The sequence below is a fragment of the Astatotilapia calliptera genome, chromosome 3, assembly GCF_900246225.1.
Source record: "Astatotilapia calliptera chromosome 3, fAstCal1.2, whole genome shotgun sequence".
Lineage (NCBI taxonomy): Eukaryota > Metazoa > Chordata > Actinopteri > Cichliformes > Cichlidae > Astatotilapia > Astatotilapia calliptera.
In genome coordinates, this window is record NC_039304.1 from 5862698 (window position 1) to 5887253 (window position 24556).

General features: G+C 40.0%; 1 protein-coding gene across 5 annotated transcripts in view; it reads left to right on the plus strand.

The window, feature by feature from the left end:
* sorcs2 (sortilin-related VPS10 domain containing receptor 2) overlaps positions 1–24066 on the plus strand; it is a 367598-nt gene extending 343532 nt beyond the window's left edge. The window contains exons 14-28 of one of the 5 annotated variants that reach the window (XM_026160567.1): positions 5210–5317; positions 10480–10600; positions 10797–10930; positions 12783–12902; positions 13051–13222; positions 13303–13489; positions 13888–14021; positions 15617–15740; positions 18478–18590; positions 18877–18999; positions 19140–19239; positions 19346–19393; positions 19588–19690; positions 20608–20798; positions 22068–24066. In XM_026160567.1, the coding sequence (XP_026016352.1) occupies positions 5210–5317; positions 10480–10600; positions 10797–10930; positions 12783–12902; positions 13051–13222; positions 13303–13489; positions 13888–14021; positions 15617–15740; positions 18478–18590; positions 18877–18999; positions 19140–19239; positions 19346–19393; positions 19588–19690; positions 20608–20798; positions 22068–22120 (1831 nt within the window). In that variant the 3' untranslated portion in view covers positions 22121–24066. Of the gene's footprint in view, positions 1–5209; positions 5318–10479; positions 10601–10796; positions 10931–12782; positions 12903–13050; positions 13223–13302; positions 13490–13887; positions 14022–15616; positions 15741–18477; positions 18591–18876; positions 19000–19139; positions 19240–19345; positions 19394–19587; positions 19691–20607; positions 20902–22067 lie in introns of all 5 variants that reach the window. The other 4 variants (XM_026160560.1, XM_026160578.1, XM_026160585.1 and 1 more) reach the window with 4 other exon arrangements.
* The last annotated feature ends 490 nt before the right edge of the window (positions 24067–24556 follow it).

The following is a 24556-nucleotide window of genomic DNA, read 5'->3' on the forward strand; positions in this document are numbered from 1 at the left end:
CCACGGGCCCATCCATCTGGCCCATCAAGACTCACTCTCATTTCATCAGTCCATAAAACCTTAGAAAAACCAGTCTTGAGATATTTCTTGGCCCAGTCTTGACGTTTCAGCTTGTGTGTCTTGTTCAGTGGTGGTCGTCTTGGCCATGTCTCTGAGTATTGCACACCTTGTGCTTTTGGGCACTCCAGTGATATTGCAGCTCTGAAATATGGCCAAACTGGTGGCAAGTGGCATCTTGGCAGCTGCACGCTTGACTTTTCTCAGTTCATATTACTAAAAGATGGAAACGAGATAATTAATTAGTTTGGTGAATGAGGGAGCAGAATTTTCACTTCAGGGTTAACCCTGGATTTTCTGTACAATAAAAGAGGTTTTCTTCTTACTGGGGTAAGGTGGTGTGGTAACTTACACTGAGAGCCTTAGAGAGCAACAGATAATGGATGGTTGAGTGATTCCTAGAAGATCCTTCGGACCTCTGCCAGGAGAGTAGGAGGGTCTTTCTCCTTTCTACCCATTGTTTTTTATCAGCTTTGCTTCTTTGTCTCTGTGAGGTTAAGCCAGGCCACACAGATATAATTATAGCTCTTTATTGTCAAAGGAGCTTGCAAAGAAAAGCGTCTGGACTTCTTTAAGTTGCTTGAAGACGTTTCACCTCTCATCCGAGAAGCTTCTTCAGTTCTAAGGTTAAATGGGGGAGAGTCCCAGATTTAAACCTAGTGGGAGTATCCCCCCACAGAGGGACAAAAGGACCCCCTGATTGATGATCTTTTAATCGCCTGAGCCAAGGTGTGAAAATGGGTGTGGGTCCCAATCAGCCAGGGTTTCGGGTGAGCTCATTGTGAAACCTGGCCCCACCTTATCATGCGAATTCCTGAGGTCAGATGGCCCAGGATGTGAGTGGGCGTTAAGGCGTCTGGGGAGGGAACTCAAAACTGGATTATAGATGGCAGACAGTTGGTGTCGTAAACCACCGCCTCTGTTCAAAGATGGTCGCTCACAGTGGACATAGATGGCTTCTTTCACTCCTCTTTCAAACCATCTGTCCTCTCTGTCCAAAATGTGAACATTGGCATCCTCAAAAGAGTGTCCTTTATCCTTAAGATGCAGATGGACTGCTGAGTCTTGTCCTGTGGAGGTGGCTCTTCTGTGTTGTGCCATGCGCTTGTGAAGTGGCTGTTTGGTCTCTCCAATGTAGAGGTCTGGGCATTCCTCGCTGCACTGTACAGCATACACCACATTGTTAAGTCTGTGTTTTGGCGTTTTGTCTTTCGGGTGAACCAGTTTTTGTCTGAGTGTGTTGCTGGGTCTGAAATGCACCAGGATGTCATGCTTGGAGAAAACTCTCCTGAGTTTTTCTGATACACCGGCTACATAGAGGATGACAATGTTGTTGCGTCTGTCCTTCTTATCCTCCCTCGCTGGTGTCTGATCTTCTTTTCTGTGCCTCTTTGCTGACTTTAAGAACGCCCATTTAGGATTGCCGCACGTTTTGAGTGCTTCCTTTTGAGTGGAGATTGTCAGAAAACGACTACAAGAAGACAGCTCCTTGGAAGACAGGACCAACTTCACACCCGATCAGATTTGCACACTGTTAGACCTCTGCCTTACCACAACATACTTCAAATACAACGAAGGCTTCTACAGACAAAAACATGGCTGTGCCATGGACTCCCCCGTGTCACCTATTGTAGCCAACCTTTACATGGAAGAAGTGGAAAGGAAGGCTCTTGGCTCTTTCAAAGGAAGAGTACCCAGCCACTGGTACAGATATGTAGACGACACCTGGGTCAAAATCAAGACACAAGAAGTGGAATCCTTCACTGTGCACATTAACGCTGTGGATTAAAACATCAAGTTCACCAGGGAAGACACAAAGGACGACTGTTTGCCTTTCCTGGACTGTGCTGTGCACATTGAAGAGAACGGCAACCTTAACATAGAACCGGAAGCCCACACACACGGACCAGTACCTCCTCTTTGACTCCCATCACCCTCTGGAACACAAACTTGGAGTAATTAGGACGCTTTTCTTTGCAAGCTCCTTTGACTACAATGACCTGGATGACTGAGAACCTTCACAGACATAAAGCTCTTTATTATAAAAAGAATAACTCTAAAAGAGAAAAAAGGCATTATTGCTCAACGAGTCCATCATCAGTTGCCATCTGGTCAAAGTTTCCATGGTCTTTAGGGATCGTATTTATACGTATAGAAAGCTGACAAAAAGCAGTTCAAATATATATCATATTTAGTTACTATGATAAGAACTGATCATGCAGGATGATGGCACTAAACCTGTCTAGTCACTGCTTTATGCCTCATTTTATGTAACTATGTGTTTTGTTAGATAGCAATGTCTTTTTTCTTTCCTCGGTCAAATGAACCAAAGTCTAAAAGAGCCTTTAGCGCCTCATTTACTATTCACTCATCCATATCACTCATACCATTATTACTGATAAATAACAAAATCATTCTGGTGAAAGACTTTTAGGGTCTCAGCATGCCTCGAATTACCTGTGATCTGCTGTCTGATCACTTTGAAGGGCAAATGTTTTTATAGTTAATCCAAATGACCAAACTCAGAGGCAAGGAATTTGGACGAACCGTCCCCTTGGCAGTTTTATTCTGCTTTCTTGTTCTAATGCCAAGAACTCTCTTGGTGGTGCCCATTAGTGTCTTTGTCCTGTAGATAATAAAACTTGAACTGTCAGAAGTCTTTCATGATGTTGCGCTTGGTTGTACACGTCAGATGTTACAAGAAGTAGTGAGTAGAAATGAAGGAACAGAGTCTGAGTGAAATTCATAGCCTGCTTACATTCACACCTCAGTACTCCTTGATTCATCAATTTTAAGGAATTAAAGTTGAAAGGCCCCAAGACGTAACTGATTCTGCCTTTGGAAAGTGGCTTCACACACTGTTAGATTAGAGAACCCTTTGTTTGACGCATAAAAAGGCCTAGCAAGGCCTAGCTTTGATGGCTTTGTATATCCATTCTGTTTTTCTTTCACAGTGCCTGTTTACCCAGTGATTATCTTATTGCACTCCTTGTTAGGACATCGTTAAAACACAGCCCGCAGAGCGAGCCACACACTGCTCGATTCAACATTGATCCCTCTCCATCACACAGTCACACTTATTCAGTACTGCTGCCACTGTTGATGGCATGAGTTGTCGGCACAGTAAATAAAGCTGGGCAGATGGCTCTTCTTGCTTGCTTCACAAACCTCATTTTAGACAGGACTAAAGAAAACTTGAATAACAGACATTTGAGTTTCACAAAAAGGATCTCATTGTGACTAAAAGCATAAAAAGCACTTAATTAGCAATGAATTATATTTTGTCAATTTTCTATGTATAGACAACTTCAGTGATCCAACTTTGTTATGTATGTGCATTTTGGCACTACATAGTTTTACTTATAAAAAACAAATTACACAGTTCTTATACACATTTTTACCAATGAATTTCCATGACTTTAGAATGATGTTTCATTTAACCTACTAAAAATATCTGTTGTAAACGTATATTTCATTCTGTTAAAAATTGAGTTTTCTGTCCCACTGTCACAAGAGTTTGCTTATGAGGGGGTATCTATTATTGTAGGGTTTTTACAACATGGCATGCCTTGAGGCAACTATTGTTGTCTATAACCCTATATAGATAAAATTGAATTGAAGTGAACATGAAGGAAATCAAAAGGTACACCCTCATCTCATATTAACCAGTTTTAAATTGAACAGTTTTCTACTGCATAAGCTTTTGGGGTTTTTTTTTAATCTAAAGTTCAAACTCCTCACTCATTGTGTGATTCAGTATCTTGTCTGGCAGCCTTGGATTAAAGAACCAACCTTCTGACTAGCAGATGATCTGCTCTGCCTCCTAAGCTACAGCCACCTTATTATCTCACTAAGATAATTCTGGTGAAAGACCATAGCTATGGAAAGCACCTAGCTGCTCCCATGTTTAGAATATCAAACATTTTGCAATCACTTTTTGTATGGTTTTTTTTTTTTTTGCCTGTCCCGTTTGGCTCTTTTGCCATCAGAATTGTTGTCTAAAGGCAAAGAAAGATGCCCAACGGATTTACTTTACCAAATTAACCACCCCAGCCTTGCCGTAATGGTCCATTTGATTCACCTTTTATTGTTTATTTTATTTTCACTTACTGAATATGGGACAGACTTGACTGGGGGAAAGAAGGGGAGAAAGAAAGAGGGAAAGAGAAACAGCTGAGAAGAGGGACGGGGGAGAAGGGCAAAAGACAAAAACCAACAGAATGGGATAAAATAAGCATTTTGTTGGTAAGAATGTGTGCAGTATCCAGTGTGTGAATGTGTGTGTGAATGGGTGGATGACTGGATATGTAAAGCGCTTTGGGGTCCTTAGGGACGAGTAAAGTGCTATACAAATACAGGCCATTTACCATTTACCATTTATCCCACATAGAAAACATGTCAAGACTCTGCAAACAAAGTATTGTTTGACCTAATATGAATGTTAGGTAGTTGATCATAACCATATTTCCATGGCTTTGCCAAAATTTTATGCGATTACTTTCAAAAATGAATTACACAAATCTTAGTTGTTTTTATCTCAAAAGACAATAATACTTTTAATTCAGAAATGTTTTAACAGAGCTACATTTCAAATATAAAACAGTACATGTGCTCTGTATTGATTCTAACGGTACATAAAATTTAGTATCTGATAAATAATTTTATCCATATTGCAGTTGGTTTAAAGAACTAATAATTTCAGTGAGTCTGCCAGGCCCGTAAACAATGGCAAACAATAGCTACAAGCTAGCTATGAGCTGAAAAAGTTACCTTAACATCTGATAGCTTTCTGAACCAAACAGAGGGACAATGTGAGAAACTGTACTGAAAATAAACTGAAATTACACCATGAAGTGGATACACCAGTTTTCTAGGATGCACTAGGTATTCAGCATTTAGCTAGTTGTGCTAATCACGCAGGTTTTAGACAGACAGTATAAAGGGCAACATAATCTAAATTCATTAAGTACCAAATGAAATCAACATTAGAAGTACCAAATGATAAGTCTAATGTTGATTTCTAGTATTTTGATTGTTATTTAAGATTTCATTTGCTGACATCAGGGCAAGGCTCTTTTGTTATATCTGAAGACAGTTTCATGAGACTCTGCTTCTGTCTTGGTGATTCTGAACACTTCATCCTTTCCCACAGGTTCAGTATTGATGAAGGACGGACGTGGAACATTCACAACTTTACAAGCACCTCCGTGTTCGTCGATGGACTTCTGAGTGAGCCAGGAGATGAGACCCTGGTCATGACGTGAGTGAAAATTTCAATTTCAGTGCTTCTGCCAGAATGATAAAACACACTGTTCAGTTAAATTAACTGAAAAGGGTCTGAAATTTTAGGTGCCTTTTAAAAAAATACAAATTCAAACTTTCCTTTATGTAGCTGACAATATATTCTCTCATATTCCATATCTATTCAGCATTGTGGAGAAGAATTTAAATACCTTACATCTCCTACAATTTACCTTTTATTGTATCCTTAACTCTTCCTGTACTCGTATACGTTTTTAATAAGTTGTCTGAAAGGTCTACCGGGTAATAGAGTACATTTAAAGGAGCTCATTTTTCTTTTCCAATAAAGCAGTCCCCCTTTTTGGAGAGTGGCACCTAGTTTCTCTTCAGTTTCACATTAAAGCAGAGAATGATGGGAGCAGAGGACCCCTACATACTCACCTGCTGACATATTACTCCCATAGTCTGCTAAGTATTTGTGAACGCATCCTGAGCAGGCTTAGACTAGTACAGCAGTACAGGCAGCTTAGTTAGCGTCTACGGTGCTGTGCATAAGTCTTGAGCCATAAGCCCTCATTTCTTTATATACAGCTTGAAAGACAGTATTGTATGAACAGGGGTCGGATTCAGATTCGGATTTGCCACTCTCAGCCAAACGGCCTATGGGCGCCTGCTCATCCCAGTGAGCTAAACCAAGGCCTGAGAACCTTTACACTCTAACACAGCCTAATCACCTTCCTCTGTCTCACCATATCCCCTGCATCCTCATCTTTTACACTAACGCTCTGCTTGTCCTCCTTCACTAGGTCCATGGACCTCCTCTGTGATTGCTCTTATTTTCTTCTGCCTGGCAGCTTGATATACAGCATTATTTGTCCAAACTCTTTACTATCTCATTATTTGCCTCTCTAACATTGTCTTCAAAGTACTCAACCTGAGCCGTCTCTCTGATATACTAATTTCTAATACTGTCCATTTGGTCTCTCCCAACAAAAATTTGAGCATCAGCCTCATATTAGTTGAAACTGTCCATCTTCACTACCTCTGCTCCTTGTATTGTCACTCTTTCTCATTCACATTGCTTCTTCTGACTTTCACTCCTCTTCTCTCCAACGTATCCCTCCACCTTTCCAGGCTCTCCCACCTACTCCTCCCTACACAATCACAGTGTTAACTGTGAACATCTTTATCCACAAAGACTCCTGCCTGATTGCATCTGTCAGCTTGTCTATCACTGTTGTAAACAAGAAGGGGGTCAAAGCCAGTACCTGTTTGTAATTCCACCTGTCTCCCTGTCCTCATTCATGTCCTGGCCTCACGTACATTTCTGCCAATCCTGACTTCCTAATGCTGTAGCATAGAGTTTGGCAACCTATCATATTGTTTCTCGAAATCCTCAAAAGCATTTTGCAAAACCTTCTGACCTTTTCTGTACTTCCTGATCAGCACTTTCAAAGAAAATATTACATCTACCATCAACGGATTCATAGCTTATCGGTATCATCTTCATCAGTCTGTAATTACTATAACTCTTTTGTTCTTGAAAACTGGTACCACTACAGTTTTCGATTTCTTTGGCTTCTCACTCTATGAGTACTGAATATCAACTGCAGGTAGCTTTAGGTGCAGATGTCAGGCGTTCATATCTTTTTAGGCGTAAAGTCTGTCTTCTCTTGCTTGCTCTCTCTCTCTCACTCGCTCTCTCCAAATCTCTCCATCTCTAAGTTAGCAGGAGTGACACTTGTCACATCATCTTAGACTCCAGACCTTGGCACACAGATAAGACTCACTCCTAGCAGTAATCTGCTGAGAAGGGCAAAGAGATTGTCACACACACGCACAGATACACGCGCAGGCACACACACATGAGGAGGAGAGATCGAACATTCAAGCTCACTCACCATTATCAGAGATGTCAGGCACACAGCCTCTGGGCTGAGACACACTCAGACGCACACACGCACACACACACACACACACACACATATATATGTGCCATCCAACTGACTCCAGCGAGATAGGGTCGGCGGCCAAGGAAGGGTGTTGAGGGCAGCTCATGTCTGATAGATTAGCCAGGGTCTATATCCTTGCCACGGAGTTTCGATTTTTGATGGCGGAGGCTGCCATCCCGTAATGAAGTCTTTGAACAGTGACTTAGCACCAAGGACAGGTGGGGAGTAGAGCTCGTCCACCACTCATACTAATAACACCCAGTCAAATATCAGGACAGCACAGGCGGGTTTCTACTGCACATACTGCTTTGTGAGATCATGAAATCACCTCATTCTGCTGCTTCTAAACCACTTGTAAGAAACATAATAGAAAACCACATCACTGGTTTGTATCTAATCACATTCTGCAACAAAACTCTCCTGAAAACAATGTACAAACATGTGTTTTCTCCTACTTAGCTCTGTTTGTTTAACAAAGGGAGCTGTTACAGTTTTTTCTGAATGCTTAAACACTAACTGTGATTCCTGTAGCACAATCTCTAAAACTATTCAGACTTATAGCAAAACCACTCACTGAGTTTGCAAAACTAAAAGCACAAAAACTGCTTTGCACTCAGTTTGCAATTTTGTAACACACACTTTGCAAAACTGTAGGCACAATTCACTGCACAACACTCAATTACCAAATTTCCAACACACTCCTAGCAAAAGTATACACATGTATGGCTATCATTAACACTAATTTGCCAACTGTCTGGCACACTTTCACATGTGAAAACTTTTTTAGATAATTAGTTCACTTTGCAATCAGCCTAAGCACTATAATACAGGTAAGCTGTGTGTGCGGAGTACAATGGAGGGAGCAGAAAGAGTGAGAAGTAGAGGAGGCCGAGGAAGAGGACGTGGAGGTGAAGAAGTAGGATGAAGAGGACGGCAAGGACAAGGAGGAGCAAGAGGAAGACGAGGAAGGGGGAGAGGAAGGGTAGGAAGAGTAAGAAATAGAATTGCTGATGACATCAGAGTTACAATAGTGGACCATGTCATCAACCGTGGAATGACCCTGAGGGTAGCTGGCCAACGGGTCCAGCCTAACTCGAGCCGCTACACTGTAGCAAGTACCATAAGGACATCTTGAAATGAGAATCGGTTAGTACAGTCACTTCGCACAAAGATTTGTAGCACTGCCATATGCCAATGAGAAACACACCAATACCATTGATGTAAAAATACTGAAATTGTTACTTTACAGAATTGCTAGATGACCAGATGCTGGGGGCAGAGGAAGCATGTTCACTGCAGACCAAGTAACCCATATAGTCATTATGGCGATTGCAAATAATCCTATACTTGGAAATGAACACTTGTGTTTGTTTTGATGTGTTTGAATAAACACCAGTACTTGAAGTTTGGATCCCTCTATGCTTATGGATCTATGACAGAAGTATGAGCTCAAACTGACATAGCCTACCTTGTGCGCAGAGAAAGCAAAGGCCAGATGTGTTTTGTATTCATACCATCAGTGTGCAGTTGGCGCATTGTGTGCTTAGTAGATGATGGCTTGTGTGTACTGTTTGATACGGAAACACCATTTTTACGAAGGTGTGAAGAGTTAATCCAGCTGTGTTTGCTTTTGCAAGAGAACTACAATGTTTTGATTATTGGGTGACAGGTTTTCTTATTTGTGTGAAGAGTTTTGCAAAATTAGCCAATAGTTACAAAAAATGTGCTTAAGCAATCAGAAAAAACTGTAATAAGTTTTGATTTGTGTTCACTGAGCTGATTGGACTGTTGTTTGTCCACTAACAGAAGTGTTAATGCTCTGGAGCGCCCATTCAACAGTAGACAAAGAAATAACTAAATTAACTCCACAGCTGGTGGGAATTAATACACAAATAAAGCAATAAACATTTTTACACTGAAGTACACTGAAAGGTTTGCAGTGACCCAGCAAAATGTTGTTTACAAAATCTAGATAAGACTCACGGATGGAAATGTTAAACATGCGTTCATCCACATTACTAAGGCAGGATCTTCTCCTTGTCCTCCATAGGTGGTTTTCAGAATTTTGAAATTGGCGTATTGTGATCATAGACTGTATACAAAGATAGACAGTTTGTAGCTACTTATTAGATTAAAGACTCAAGATAAGTATTTTTGGGCAGCTGCCATGTCGTTATTTTGGAGTCAGAGGTTACCATATTTGATCAGGAGGGTGATGTCGTAAGCTATCAGCTAATATTAGCACAGATCCTGCTAATTGTTACTAAATAAGACTTCAAATTTTACCTTAGCAAAACTGAAATCCAAACTTTTTTGACAGTCTGTACCACACAGCATGGAATAATTTTAAATCAGATAATTGCTTTAAAAATCCACCAAATTTAAGAAGCAGGATAATCCGTATTTGACCAAATCAAACAAGTAAGAGCAAGAAGAACAACAGAGGTAAAAAGTGGAACATCAGCATATGTGAATCTGCAGCCGAGACATCTGTCACTACCTTTTAACGACGCTGGTAAAGACAACATTAGTCTTGCTTGCGCGGCACTCCAACGAAGTGATTGCAAACCAATAACATATGTCAGAGTGACTGATTTGAGTCACATCAGTATGCTTAAAAATGTTCTAACAGACACACACAGATTAAACAGCTGAGTTCAGTAATGGGAATATGGCGCATCACCTGTGATTTCCTGTAGAACACCACCATCTAGTGGAAAGGATGGGGAACTGTGACTTTGCTAAAAGGCTTTATCACTTGAGCTACATTTCCAATAGAGATACAATCCATTTGTAAAGCTGCAAGATGGTTTAGGTAAAGATTATCTCAGTGTTGCCCCTTGCATCATACACAATAATGCCACAATAATGCTGTAAAATAAATACTTACATTTTAAAACTGCCACTCTGTGTTTTAGAAAAGCACATGTTGTGAATTACCAGTCTTAGAATAATTAATGAAGTTGCTGCTGTTTGTGTCAGGTGTGTAAGTGAGTGTAACTCAGTGACTCTGAGGAAACACAGAGGAAAGAATCTAACAAACAGCTGGAAGCAAGAACGTTGTTAATGTTTTATCAAACAAGCAGAACATTAAGGAAATATCCTGTCTTTACCATTTAGGTGTTGATGCTAAAAAATGAAAAAAGCCTGATGTTCAGACTTTCCTTTGTGCCGACAAAAAAAGGCTTTTTTCGTTATACTGCGTGTGTGTGTGTGTGTTTTCTTGCAGTGTGTTTGGCCACATCAGCTATAGGTCAGACTGGGAGCTGGTGAAAGTGGACTTTAGGCAGTCTTTTCCCCGTCAGTGCACTGAGTCTGATTATGACTCCTGGCAGTTCACAGATCAGAAGGTAATGCACACGGACTCACACAGAGATGCAGCACATTCACATGATTTAAGCTGTGTTATAGATTCTAGCTTTTTGAAGTTTCCAAGGGAAATTATCTATTTCTAAGGTCATGGCTCTCGAGCTGTGTTTGGTTGTATCAGATTGTACAAACATATAAGTGGCTACAGAGTGTGCACATGGATTTTATCACCCTTAGGAGGAAAAGTGCATTATGGGCCAGGAGCGGACGTTCAGGAAGAGGAAGGACACTGCATTCTGCATAAAAGGAAAAAGCTACACATCAGCTCTGACCAACAAACCCTGCCAGTGTACTGAGAAAGACTACAACTGGTAAATATGCACTGAACTGGTTTCAGATTACATCATATTTCCTCTATTATTGTATCTGAAAGTAGAATGCGGAAACAAAAGCAAATGTATTGTTTATAAATGCAAATAAAGGACACTGTGCACACTACAGGGTGGGCCATTTATATGGAAAACACCATAATAACATGGGAATGGTTGGTGATATTAAAGTCCTGTTTGTGGCACATTAGTATATGTGAGGTGGCAAACTCCTCAAGATGGGTGGTGACCATGGTGGCCGTTTAGAAGTCGGCCATCTTGGATACAACTTTTGTTTTTTCAATAGGAAGAGGGCCATGTGACACATCAAACTTATTGGTAATGTCACAAGAAAAACAATGGTGTGCTTGGTTTCAATGTAACTTTATTCTTTCATGAGTTACTTACAAGTTTCTGACCACTTATAAAATGTGTTCAATGTGCTGCATTGTGTTAGATTGTCAATGCAACCTTCTTCTCCCACTTTTCACACACTGATAGCAACACCACAGGAGAAATGCCAGCACAGGCATCCAGTATCCGTAGTTTCAGGTGCTTCACATCTCGTATCTTCACACCATAGACAATTGCCTTCAGATGGCGCCAAAGATAAAAGTCTAAGGGGGTCAGATCGGGAGACCTTCGGGCCACCACGACCAATCCACTTTCCAGGAAACTGTTCATCTAGGAATGCTCGGACCTGGCACCCATAATGTGGTGGAGCACCATCTTGCTGGAAAAACTCAGGGAACATGCCAGCTTCAGTGCACAAAGAGGGAAACACATCATCATGTAGCAATTTCAAATATCCAGTGGCCTTGAGGTTTCCATTGATGAAGAATGGACCCACTATCGTTGTACCCCATATACCACACCAAACCATCACTTTTGTTGGTCCAACAGTCTTGGAGGGATCCATCCAATATGGGTTAGTGTCAGACCAATAGCGGTGGTTTTGTTTGTTAACTTCACCATTCACATAAAAGTTTGCCTCATCTCTGAACAAAATCTTCTGCGTGAACTGAGGGTCCTGTTCCAGTTTTTGTTTTGCCCATTCTGCAAATTCTGTGCGCCGATCTGGGTCATCCTCGTTGAGATGCTGCAGTAGCTGGATTTTGTAAGGGTGCCGTTTGTGAGAAGCTAATATCCGCCGAAGGGATGTTCAACTAATGCCACTCTCCAGTGAGATGCGGTGAGTGCTACGCTGTGGGCTCTTGCTGAATGAAGCTAGGACAGCCACTGATGTTTCTTCATTAGTAACAGTTTGCTTGCGTCCACATTTTGGCAAAAATCACGAAACTTAGCAAGCAGTTTGCTGACTGTAGCATGGGAGATGGGTGGTCCCGTAGGGTGTCTTGCATTGAAATCTGCTGCAATGACCCGGTTACTGCGTTCACCAGATATCAACACAATTTCGATCCGCTCCTCACGTGTTAACCTCTTCGACATGTCAATGACTGTGAACAAAGAGAAACTTGTAAATAACTCATGAAAGAATAAAGTTACGTGGAAACCAAGCACACCATTGTTTTTCTTGTGACATTACCAATAAGTTTGATGTGTCACATGGCCTATTGAAAAAACAAAAGTTGTATCCAAGATGGCCGACTTCTAAATGGCCACCATGGTCACCACCCACCTCGAGGAGTTTGCCCCTTCACATATACTAATGTGCCACAAACAGGACTTTAATATCACCAACCATTCCCATGTTATTACGGTGTATCCATATAAATGTACTTCATGCTGTGTTATCTTTGAGGCCTTTACTTTTTCAAGTATTTGCTCAGACCAGCATAACTTTCTTGCTTAGTGAACAGTTATTAATTTTTATGATGCTGAAATGTCTTTGTAGTGATTATGGATTCGAGCAATCACACATGGAAACTGACCGCTGCATTGCTGACTTCTGGTATGATCCAGATTCACCACCTGAAGACTGCCACCTAGGACAGACCTACATGTCCAGCACTGGGTCTGTTCTTGTTGATTTTACGTTTTCTCCAACCCAGCTCCAGCTCTGTCTCAAGTTCACACCTACCAGCATTGTTATTCACTCTCTAATCTTGCTTTCAGTAAGAGTGCACGCCTGACTTCACACTCTGTCCTCTGCTGTGTTTCAGCTACAGGAAGATGATATCTAACTCATGTGAAGGGGAGCCAAACAAGCAGCAGAGCTCTAAAAAGCACAGCTGCCCCCTGCTCGCGCCTAAAGGATTACGAGTTGGCATAAAAGGGCAGATGCTGGCTGTGGCACCTGGGGATGACATCACATTCACTGTCCACCAGGAGCAGGTAGGACAAAAGTTGTTTTCTTTTTACTTTTTCCTCATTTATTCAGTTTCAGTTTGTTGAACATTATCTTTCTTTAACAGGGTGACACCAGCAGCACCAAGTATCAGGTGGATCTTGGTGATGGGGTACGGACAATTTACCAGAACCTGACTGTGACTGATGAACCCATCCAGCACCGTTATGAAAATCCAGGCATTTACAAGGTCAAAGTGAAGGCTGAGAATATGGCTGGACACGATGAGGCTACCATGTACATCCAGGTCACAGGTTGGGTTTCCTGGTGAACTTCCTTGTCTTTTAATTAGACAGCCTCTAAAATGTATTTTCTTTCTTGGAGGTGGAGTTTTTGCTGATGTCTCATCACTGAAGCTCACACTGCCTGTCACAAACATCTATACTCATTTGTCCTGAATTTCTATTAATACCTAGCAGGGAAAAAACGTGATGAAATCATCTTTTGCCAGTTGGTTCGCTCCTCTCATATCTGTCTAGCTTTGCCAAATATGGTGGAGACCGTTCTGAATCTCACTTCATTTTTCACTTCTTATTTGTCAGTTAGAAATGTTCTAATTCTACTGACACGAACTTTAATATTTAACATGGTAGCTGAGGCCTGTAGAGTCTGACCCTTTCTTATTATTTTAATAGAATTTCATTTCTTGTAGCCCCACTACAGGAAGTACACCTAGAAGTGGTTCCCATTGCTGGGAGAAACCATGAGGTCAATCTCACTGCTACTGTCCTTCCCAGTGAGGCCAACCTGACTGTCTTTTACTGGTGGATAGGAGACAGCATGCAGGTAAAGGAAAAACTTCAATTGTCATTCATTTATAAATTCATTTCTAACTGTAAAATCTGTGGAATTCCATTAAAATTGCGTTAGTTCAGCTAAGTAACTAAGGATTGAATACAGGGTGGTGTACAAACAAACGTGAAAAGTGGTGATTAAGAGGAAGAAACAGTGTGTCATGAGAAGCACTCCCCAGCACTTTAGGCCTGATGCTGGAAACTAAACTAAAACTTCATCAAAAAAAGAAATCTCTAAGACTGATCTAAACTGAGAGCTGGTTCCATAGAAGAGGGACCTGCAAGCTGGTTCCATAGAAGAGGGACCTGCAAGCTGAAGAATGGGAGGCAGTCCCATTCTACGTTTAAATACCGTAGCAACAACAAAAAACCCAGCAAACAATAATAAATAATAGCAGCAGCAGACTACATGGTGCCTAAGCCAAGTTGCTGTATAATGAGCCCAAAGAATCACCTAATTGTCAACTGGGTTTGACAATTGGTATGAGGTGTTTGTGCTGAAATGTTTGGTTTTTATGTATTATGCATTATGGCCAAACATATGCACTTTAGTCACATATGTCCAAAAAACACAGTTGCTGAAGTGTTGTAGTTTGTTCAGATAAAATTTTGCAAAGATAATGAGTGCTGCTGTGTTCTTTCTAGAAAGAGGCTTTCTCCTGGGAACCCTTCCAGACACACTGTACTTGTTCAGTCTTTTTCTAAATCTTGAATTTAACATGGTAGCTGAGGCCTGTAGAGTCTGAGATGTAGTTCTTGGATTGTTTTTTTGCTTGGTTGGTTGTTTTGGTGGTTTTTGCACTTTCTCTGAGCATTGCACTGTAACCTTGGGGTGAATTTCCCAAGATCTCTACTACTAGGAAGAATGTCTTGAATTTATTCCACTTCTTCCTCCAGACCAGAAAACTGCCAAAAAAATCTGATTTTGTGGCCGTGGTTGGGTTCCCGAATTAAATTAATGACGTGCATTTAATTTGCAGCCCCCCGTGGCTACTTATCTTTTTAATTCCCAAGGAACTAGTAAGGGTGTACTTAAATTTGACACTCTGATTGTGCATTTTGGATAAGGTTTTGTTCAATAAACAATGACACAGCATTATAGGAAATGTTTTGTACTTTGCCTGAAGTTTTATTTATTTAATTTTAAGACCTGGTAAAGAACAGATGATTTTTATTATGTTCTGATATGTATAAACTTTTCAGTTTCTTTTTACAGTGACAAAGAGACCAAAATTTGTGTAGCTGCTAAGTATTAACTAGTTACATTGTGCACTGCCTTCTTGCAAGAAGGCAGTAGGTTGCTGGACCCAGAGTACAATATGGGGGGTTTCTTGTTAGGGTTCCTCGCTTGGAACAATTGCAATACCAATTTTAATTTAAGCTATGAGCAAATTTGTGGCCCAGTGACTATAGCAATGAATTAAAATAGTCTCAAAATTTATTATGCACAGCAGGTTTCATATTGCATAGGTTTATTAAATAAACCCAAAAATGTTCTGAATATTTCTGACCTCCAGACCTCCATTTTTTTGTTTTTCCAGATGTTCCACATGTTTTTATCACTAATACTGTGAATTTTTCCTGCAGCCCATCCTGACTCTGCAGAACAACCTTCTGACTCGTTTCCCAGGAACAGGCAAAGTCTCAGTCACGGTACAGGCCACAAACAGCCGATCCATGGTGCAGGACACAAGAACTGTCCGAGTTTACGGTAACGTATGTTTGTATGTGCTAAGAGGTGAAGAGAAAGAGGTTATTATATCAAAGGTTCTGAGAAAGTTACATTTGTCTGTTGGCCAAAATAGAATTACAATATTCATTTTAATTCAATTCTTCAATTCAATTTTATTTATACAGCGGCAAATCACAACAACAGTCATTTCAAGGCACTATTGTCAGAAAAACCCAACCCCATATGACCCCCTACGAGCAAGCTCAGGGTGGGGCGGTTATCTGCCACGATTGGTTGGGGAGAGAGAAGGAGGACAGGATCAAAGACATGTTGTGGAAGTGAGCCAGAGATTACAGTATTTTTTTCGAGTGGTTTCTCGAAACTATGCCTCGTATTCTCAAAACAGTAAACACAAATCCATAACGTCTCACCCAATTTCCCAAACATCGTATTTTCAGGTCAAAATGAAGCTCTACACTCAAAACCATTCACTTGCTGAAAAAATAAATTTTGCCCACAGACATAACACACAAGGCCTCAAACACACACACTACAACATAGTCTTACACATTGGTGCAATAAATTAAAAACAATATTTCCAGAACTGGCAAGTCATGTTGCTTGTGGTTCTTCCCCTCAAAAACCTTTTCACATGATGAAGACAAAAGACACAACCAATGCGTCTCCTTTTGGTCAGGTTAAAACCTGACTAACACAATAGAGTTACCCTGAACCACAGTTTAAGAGTGCACAAATGGCAGCATAAACTATCATGCTGTGATGTAACACAATACTTCATACAATATCAGAACTCACTTGTTGGTTTTTCACTCTTTCAGACTATCATTCAAAAGAACCAATCTATGCCAGTTTCATCTGGAATTGGTTCTTTCGGAGGATGTGGTCAATATGGAGAGGCTAATGGCATTTATCCCTCGAAAATTATGATCATCCTCAATCAATCTCCTCCTCGCAGGGGGATTACATTAGTGGCATCTTCCATGTTTACAAGCTCCCTCTCTTGCTCCTCTGACAATTTAACCGGCCTCCACCAGGTGGTCCCCTCTGTGTCCTACAAAAAAATAGAAGCACTCATTTACTGTAACTGTCAAATAACCTTTTTCAGGACAAAAATGGAAACATACTGAAACTCAAAAAACTTGAGTTCAGTAACTCAAAAGTTACTGAAGTTACTGTACAGAACAGTCTTACACCTACCTGTTTTCCTCCCTGAAGGTTCTGATGATGGAGGCAACAGTGAAGCGACTCAAATTTGGCTGTACTCGTTGCCCAGCCTCCCTCATAGTCATACCATAAACAAGGACACAGTCAACTAAAGTGGCTCGAAATTCATCCAAGACCGCTTGTCTCCTTGCCCTAGCTCTTCCCCTTCCTTGTCGCTGTTGTCCTAGACCTCCTTCTCCTCTGCCTCCTCCTCCTCCACCTCCTCTTCCCTGATGTCCTAGACCTCCTTCGCCTCCTCCTCCTCGACCTTTCAGACCCGGATGAGCTGACTTTGGCCCTCAAAGTTTCTGATTGGTGTGTGATACATTTTGACTCTTAGTGTTTCCACTAATTGAGTTCAAGCTGTGCTGACTTAAGTCAACATCATTGAATGCTAGTGCTTTCAAAATGACTACATGGCGTAAGCACTGAAAATCAAAGGGATTTGTGTGTACAGTTTTCCAATAACAGTTCACCAAATCTGACTCATGTATTAAAGCAGGGTATTTCCCTGCACTAAATTCCCCTGTGTTTATAGTTCAGGGAAATGGGTGTGCTTTTTGAAAAATAGCATTATGGTTTTGAAATTTGAGTTCAAAAGATAGTGTTTAAGCAATCGAGAAAAACTGTAATAACAAGTATGTTTCAGTGCAGAGAGGTCATTCATTCTTGCTAACATAAACAATGCTGTTAGCTTAAATTTAATGCACATGTTCATTCTTTCTTTTGGATAAGGTAGTTAAGAAAAATCTGAAAAAAATTGAATTCAGATCTTTGTCCTACTGTAGGCTTTTTCTCATAGCTTTCAACCACATCTCGGCTTCTACTGTTGAGAGTGAGCTTTCAACATTCTTAAATTTTTCAGTCAGAGTTCGGATAGTAAAGTCAAAACTTAAAAGCTATTCCTGGTCTAAGAGTCACTGAGACAAACAGAGACAAATTTGCTGCCTGTTATTGTAGGGTCTGCCTTACAATATAAAACGCCTTGAGGTGACTGTTGTTGAGATTTGGCGCTGTACAAATAAAATTGAATTGACATTTTTCCATCTTTGGAAAATATTGTATGATCTCATGATTTTATTGCTGGTGTATCAGAGTTAGCAAGTTAGAATTCATTTGACAAAGAGATGTGCTTGTTTTATTTATAAGCAAGCTTTAATATTTGAAGATAGAGGGAGTTTATTTTAGTTTAACTCGGATTTTTTTACTGTCTGAACTCAAGTACATTTTAACTAGCTTTTTGCTTTGGTTTCATTATGTTGCTCAAATTATTTTGTGATTTTTGTACACAGTTTTATACATATTTGAAATGCTGCTTCTCAACAAGCTACACTACTTCTATTAGTTCATGCAAAAAAATACACATATGGATAGGCAGACTGATTTCTTTACCACATATGTTCCCACCAAGGTGTTACACATCAGTCCAAACAGCGTAATGTGTAGGTATTTGCAATTTCTTTTTAATTTTATTTATTTGCTAAAATAATATTTTAGGTTTTATTTGATCAATTTAAATCATAGCCATGATGCTTGTTGACTGCTCCTGCAGATAACTTCCAAGTCATCCCTCTGAGCTTCAGCAGAAACCTAGACAGATTCAATCCAAATATCCCAGAGTGGAGAGATGACATTGGCCAGGTGGTCACCAAAATACTGGCTAAGGTAGGTCTTTAAAGAGAATGGATGGTAGTGTCACGCAACCTAACTTCTTGTCTTTTCATAGCGCACAGTCCAGTCTAATGTCTGGTACTCCTATAAAAATACAAAACATAAAAGTATTACTGTTAGATAATGATAGTCCATGTTATAATCACATAATAATAATATAATCATAGTTAGCATGCTAACCTTTGCTGATTAACACTAAACACTGTAGGATATGAATTATACAGTTATTGGATTAGTGCAGATTTAAGACATGACTGGCATTTTCATCTTGTGGCCCCAGATTACAGGTGTACCTCAGAATTCCCTAGTTACTGTGGTCAAACCAGGTCTCCCCACCTCTGCCAACCTGTATGTTCTCCCACTGGACACCAAACCAGCCAAGAGAAGCTTGTTTGTAGATAAGGTATGTGATCACTGATAATAAACATATCCAATGCCTGAACACGGGTGGTGGCATGTTTTACTCTGTGGAGACACAGACTAGCAAGTTTGTTTTTTATAAGTAACATCAGTTACATTTAATACACTTAATCTCATCTTTAGCGTATTCCAGCCATCATTCAGGTCTTCAACGACAACAACGTCAGCTTTGTGATACGAGGAGGCCTACAGGTGCTCGTGATGCTAGCTGACCCAAATGCAGGTATATTTTGGTACATGTATTTTGCACTTCAGTACATATTAAGTGAAGTTTGTAAATGTATACAGTATTTTAAATGATAATTGCATCCTATTGGTTTATTTCCAAGAACTAGGTTATATTACTAAAGACTCAACAGTTACAGAGGCAGAGAATGGTGCGTTGATAAATAATATACCTGCTTTCTCTATAAATGCAATTAGCATCACCAGCTTAGTCTTTGGTTTGACTCCTGGGCCTTTCTTTTTCCTGCATCCGGGTCTGTTGGTGTTGTGCTCTGCTGTGTTTTCACCTTTTGTCCTTTGATTGTAGAAATGTGATGCATTCTTTACTGTGTGCTCATCAATCCAGGCTACCATGGAGCAGCTGGAAGTGCCGGTGTTTGGACTCTAGCTGTCATTTTCCTCATTGGTCTTATTGCTACTGGCGCCTTTATCCTCTATAAGTTCAAAAGGTGAGTCATGTATTTTACAGTGCTGTCACCTTAACGACGTAGGCACAAAAAAACCTGACAAAGAATGGAAATCAAACGTTGAAAGAAAAACTCATGAGGTGAGCTCTAAAGTCAGTAGTTTTGTACAGTAACATAATATTTGTAATATTGCCTCTGTGCACCACTGCAGTGGATTGTAAATGAAACAATTAAGATGTAATTGAAATGCAGACTTTCAGCTTCACAAGCTAGGTGAGGGCTATTCTTTCATTATTCCATGATAAATTAAGCAGAATGCAGAGAGACCCACTTACAAGCAGTAACTGAAGGCAGCTGAACTAAAGTCTAAGTGGAGTATCTCAAGAGATACACCACACAGCATCTGGTGAAATCACCCTGGATTTTCTAAGCCTCTGAAAATGAAGGACTGTGTCTAAACATGGCTTTAACTCCTACACAATAAATGTAATACTTCTGTTAAACGTCCTCAATTAAAGCTGAAAATCTGAATTTTAATTGTAACCTGACTATTTAAAATCCATTGTGGGTAGTGTGGAAATCCATCAAATGTTCAGGTTCCATACCAAAGTAAGTGACACAAATTGAAACATCCCTTAAGTTAGATTGCTACAATATTGAAATTTTGTAATGATGTGCATGAACTAAAATGTATCCATCTGTCCAGTATCTTTAGCTACCACCAGCTATTTTAATAAAAATATCATATTCCCTGATGGTTGCATACACCTCATGATGTTTGAAGTCATACAACCCTAAACAGTTGAATGCAAATTCACATTGTGCATGCTTCTTGTCATATCAGTAACCCACCAGCAGCACCTCCTTGTGTCTCTAACACAAATATCCACAAAAAGTCACTTAAAGAACGCAATGGAAGACTATACAGCCCCGTCTTACAAAAACAACAAATCCCACAGTCCTTGGCTTAGGCCTGAGGATGCATATCCCCCATTGTTTTTCAGGAAGCTTCCATGCACCCACAACTACGCCCAGATGCACAGTGTAAAGGAGCAGGAGATGATCAGCCCTGTCAATCACAGTGAGGACACCCAGCAAATCATCCAGGGTGAGGAGTACATCGATGACGACCTGGACTCACAGACTCTAGGTAACGCAGGAGGTAGCCCCGCCTTCCGTTCCCTAATAAGGACTACTACTAACCACTGCTACTAAACCCAAGCCACTAACACCAGCAGCTAACACACACCAAGGTACTGAAGGACTTCCCCCTTTTTGTTATTTTTACTGCCATTGCAGTTCTTTGAGGTTTATTATCGTTGCTTCTAAAGTAGTCACATAGCATTTCATGGCCATCAACAAGCACAGCTAATCATATTGCATGACATTCAGTAATTTTTGCACTACATAATGCCTAAGGAATCTGAAATGTTAGTGTTACTGAGTTATACTTGTACACTTGCCAAAATTCTTTTAATTTTATCATACATGACCTGATGTCTCTATATAATAATTTCTATAAATTTTATGACAAGGTTTCTCATAAAATACAGTGCAACAACAAAACAATATGATGGCTATGGTTATGATGGTAATGAATTGATTTGTGATCATAGATATAGTGGATTGTTAATGGCGGTCACCATTAAAGTAATCATTTTTCTTTCCTGACAATAATAAGTGCATTCTTTGTATATTTACATATTAAACTATCTTTGTCACGACTATCATTGTGACAAAAGTAAATCATTCTTAATTTTAAAGCCTGATTGTGTTCTGTTATATAAGATTAGAAATTTTTTTTTTTTACCTCTGTTTCATGTAATAAAGCAAATTGTATAAAAATCCCTGTCAGCATGTAGATCCTGTGAGGGTTTGGTCTACTAGGAGTGCTTAAGAAAGACACTGAGATTAGCAAATTGCAACTGGCCAACTTGGTCCTGTGACTTCTATTTAACAATATAAAGAAATATATATAGGAATTTTACTGATTAGAGCATGTGGAACAACTAATGATTTTTGAAGGAAAAACTTAAACGTAATTTGTGTTTTTATACCCAATTTTGAGCCAGCACGCTGGAATTCTTAATGAAGTCCAGAATTATTCAAACAATTAATCAACCATAGAATTAAATCAAGTTTACTATCCAAGAAGGCAAATTAATTATTACATTGTAATTATATAATTATGTGCTTTACTATTTTTTCTGCTTTTTTGTGAAATGGTGCATTTTGGAAGTTTTGGTGTTATGCGTGAGCCAGAACTGTATGTCACAGGACACCGTCTAATACTATACATTGCTTTATGTCATATATAACACTTTTACATAACTGTAAGTGGGCTTACATATGTGTTTTATGTATATTTTATATGTCTCTTTAGCATCTCTCATATTGTTTTTTATCTCTTTTTTACCAGGCACTCATTCGGGTGTGGTCCTAAACATGAACTGCAGAGAGCTACACAGTTAGCAGACCAGCTGATGGCCACCATGGCAATGCTGAAGAGCTAGTTGAGGCGAGCCGAGCTGGCTAATGAGCACAGGGACTCCACTCTGCCTTTTTCCTTCTCTCGTCTTTAGATTTTCCCTCTCCTCCTCCTCTGTCAGGTCACTTCACTCTTCCATGGACTCTTCCACTCTCCTGCTTCTGGGTATTGTGTTAATTATTTTGGGGAAGTGGCTGACCATGGTGTTGGGACTCTATTCAGTAATCACCCCTTTTTTTGTGCCAACCCTGGAGACCCTGGACACAAGGGCCAGTGGCTCAGTTTGAAGGCTCATCTGTACACTGTCTGTCTGATAACACAGGTACAATCGGCAAGCATGTCTCACAAGACTGGTTTCCACTGATACTGAAAGTCAGAGAGATAGTTGAAACCACCAGAGACTAGTGTGCTAAAATGATTTGTGAGCACTAAACGTAGTTTGCATTGTTCCCCTCCATTATTGTTGCACCCCCCCCCCCTCCCACACACACACACACACACAGTTATCATTCTGCTCCTCTCGTCAATGGCAATAATAATCTCAATGGAATGTAGGATGTGATATAAACCCTTGTGAATTTGCATGTGATGGGTGTACACATGCAAACACAAGAGGGCAGTGTTGCACTTTTTGAAATCTCCACTGACAAGTACTCTTACAGCTCAGCTTCTTTGGAATATACTGTATGTACACACAGCTTTGTTTATTTAACAAAAAGAAAAAGAAAAAAAACATTCATCTCCAAGTGTTCCTGTTTAAAAGTAACAAAATTTACAGATGTGTGGTCTGTGATGTTTCTGATCAGTTTCACCTTTGTCTGTCCCATGGTGCCTGAAACAGCAGACGCAGATCTGCTCAGTGACATTTCCTGTTATTTAGTTATTTCTGGAAACAGTATAGCCCTTTCTCCTTGTCCTCATCCCCGTCCTAACACTTTCTGGGTCAGAGCAGACCCCCTGGAGACAAAGGTTGCCGTCATTGGAGGGAAGCTGTAGTTGATATATTTTATTGTATCAGCCTATATTAGGCAAAGCTTGTGGTGGAATCACGTCTCCTTAAAAGTTTGGTTCATTTTAAATGTGTAAATATGATCGGTGATTTACGCTTTGTAAATATCCCTTTGTGTGTGTGTTTTACACTAATACCAAAATACATCACTTTTTTTACCCCTCTTTTTCTGGAGTTTCCTGCCACAGAGTTTCCCAGGTTTGAACAACATCTCACTGTTTCCACTTTCCTCAGCATCATTGCCTGCTTTACATTTTTGGGTATTTTCATTATAATGTCATGGAATATTTCACTGTCTTTATTGTTAACTGGAAATAATTTTCTTGTCTTATGAAGATGCTCACAGTTACACAGTGACAGCAATGTAGATGGATATTTTTGATATACTGTCAGTTTTTCTTTTCCAGCCCATGTAAAACACAAATGAGTGTTTCTGTTACCTTTTGACAGTCATTTTATGTTTTTTTTAATTGAACTAATGTGAGCAGTTGCTGTTCACAATGCACCAGACAGCAGCTGAACAAGTCTACAGATGTGTCAAGAGGTCTTGTCACCACCCTTTGGTCCATCTTGTATTCGATGCAGCAGATCGTGTTCACTCCTCCTGGTTTGATTCATCTTTTGTACATAATCTGCTCATATTTTTGTTTAGTTTTCTAGTGATGTGTCATCTTTGTATCAATGTCCCCTTAAACACAGGGGAAAATGGGAGTTATGATGTTCCAGTGTAGTAGTCAAGGAGTTTCACATATGGTACACAGCATATGTGAAACAGCAGTGTAATTATAACCACGACTCTATCCTTTCATTTTTCTCTGTTCTGTTCGATCTTTTGGTTTTGCAATTAAAATCAACTGTGTTCTTTTCAGGAAGCATAGTGCACTCAACCTGCATCATGGAATAAATCACTCCCATAACGTGTATGTCTCTTTAATTTGTATAATATTATCCAGTACAACTGTTGTCACAGTGTTTTGCTAACTAAAAGTCAATCATTGTTTTTTCATGTTGTGAAAAAGGCTGCAGACTGAGGTAGACTTTATTATTTAAAAGGAAGATCCTCTGAAGGTTAGTACAGGATAAACAGGTTAGTACTGATGGCTACTAAGTAAAGAGCAGTGTATGACTGCTGCACAGTGGCCATCTAGTAAAAAGTTACTATAAGGTGTATACTGCCAATGTAGAGGATGGAAATCAGCCTGGACCGCTCGAGCATCACACAAAATACAATGAGGTGACCAAGTTCATGCAATCAAAGTCAGTTAAGATAATGTTGAGCTTCTACCTCCTCTGCCTGGTCAGACTGCTCCCAGAGGTACTTGGGACCTTGACCTTGGGAGTTTGAGGTGGAAGCAAGGCCTGGGTAAAAGCTTTAGAGCTTGAATGCCAGCCAGATAACTGCCGATTCACC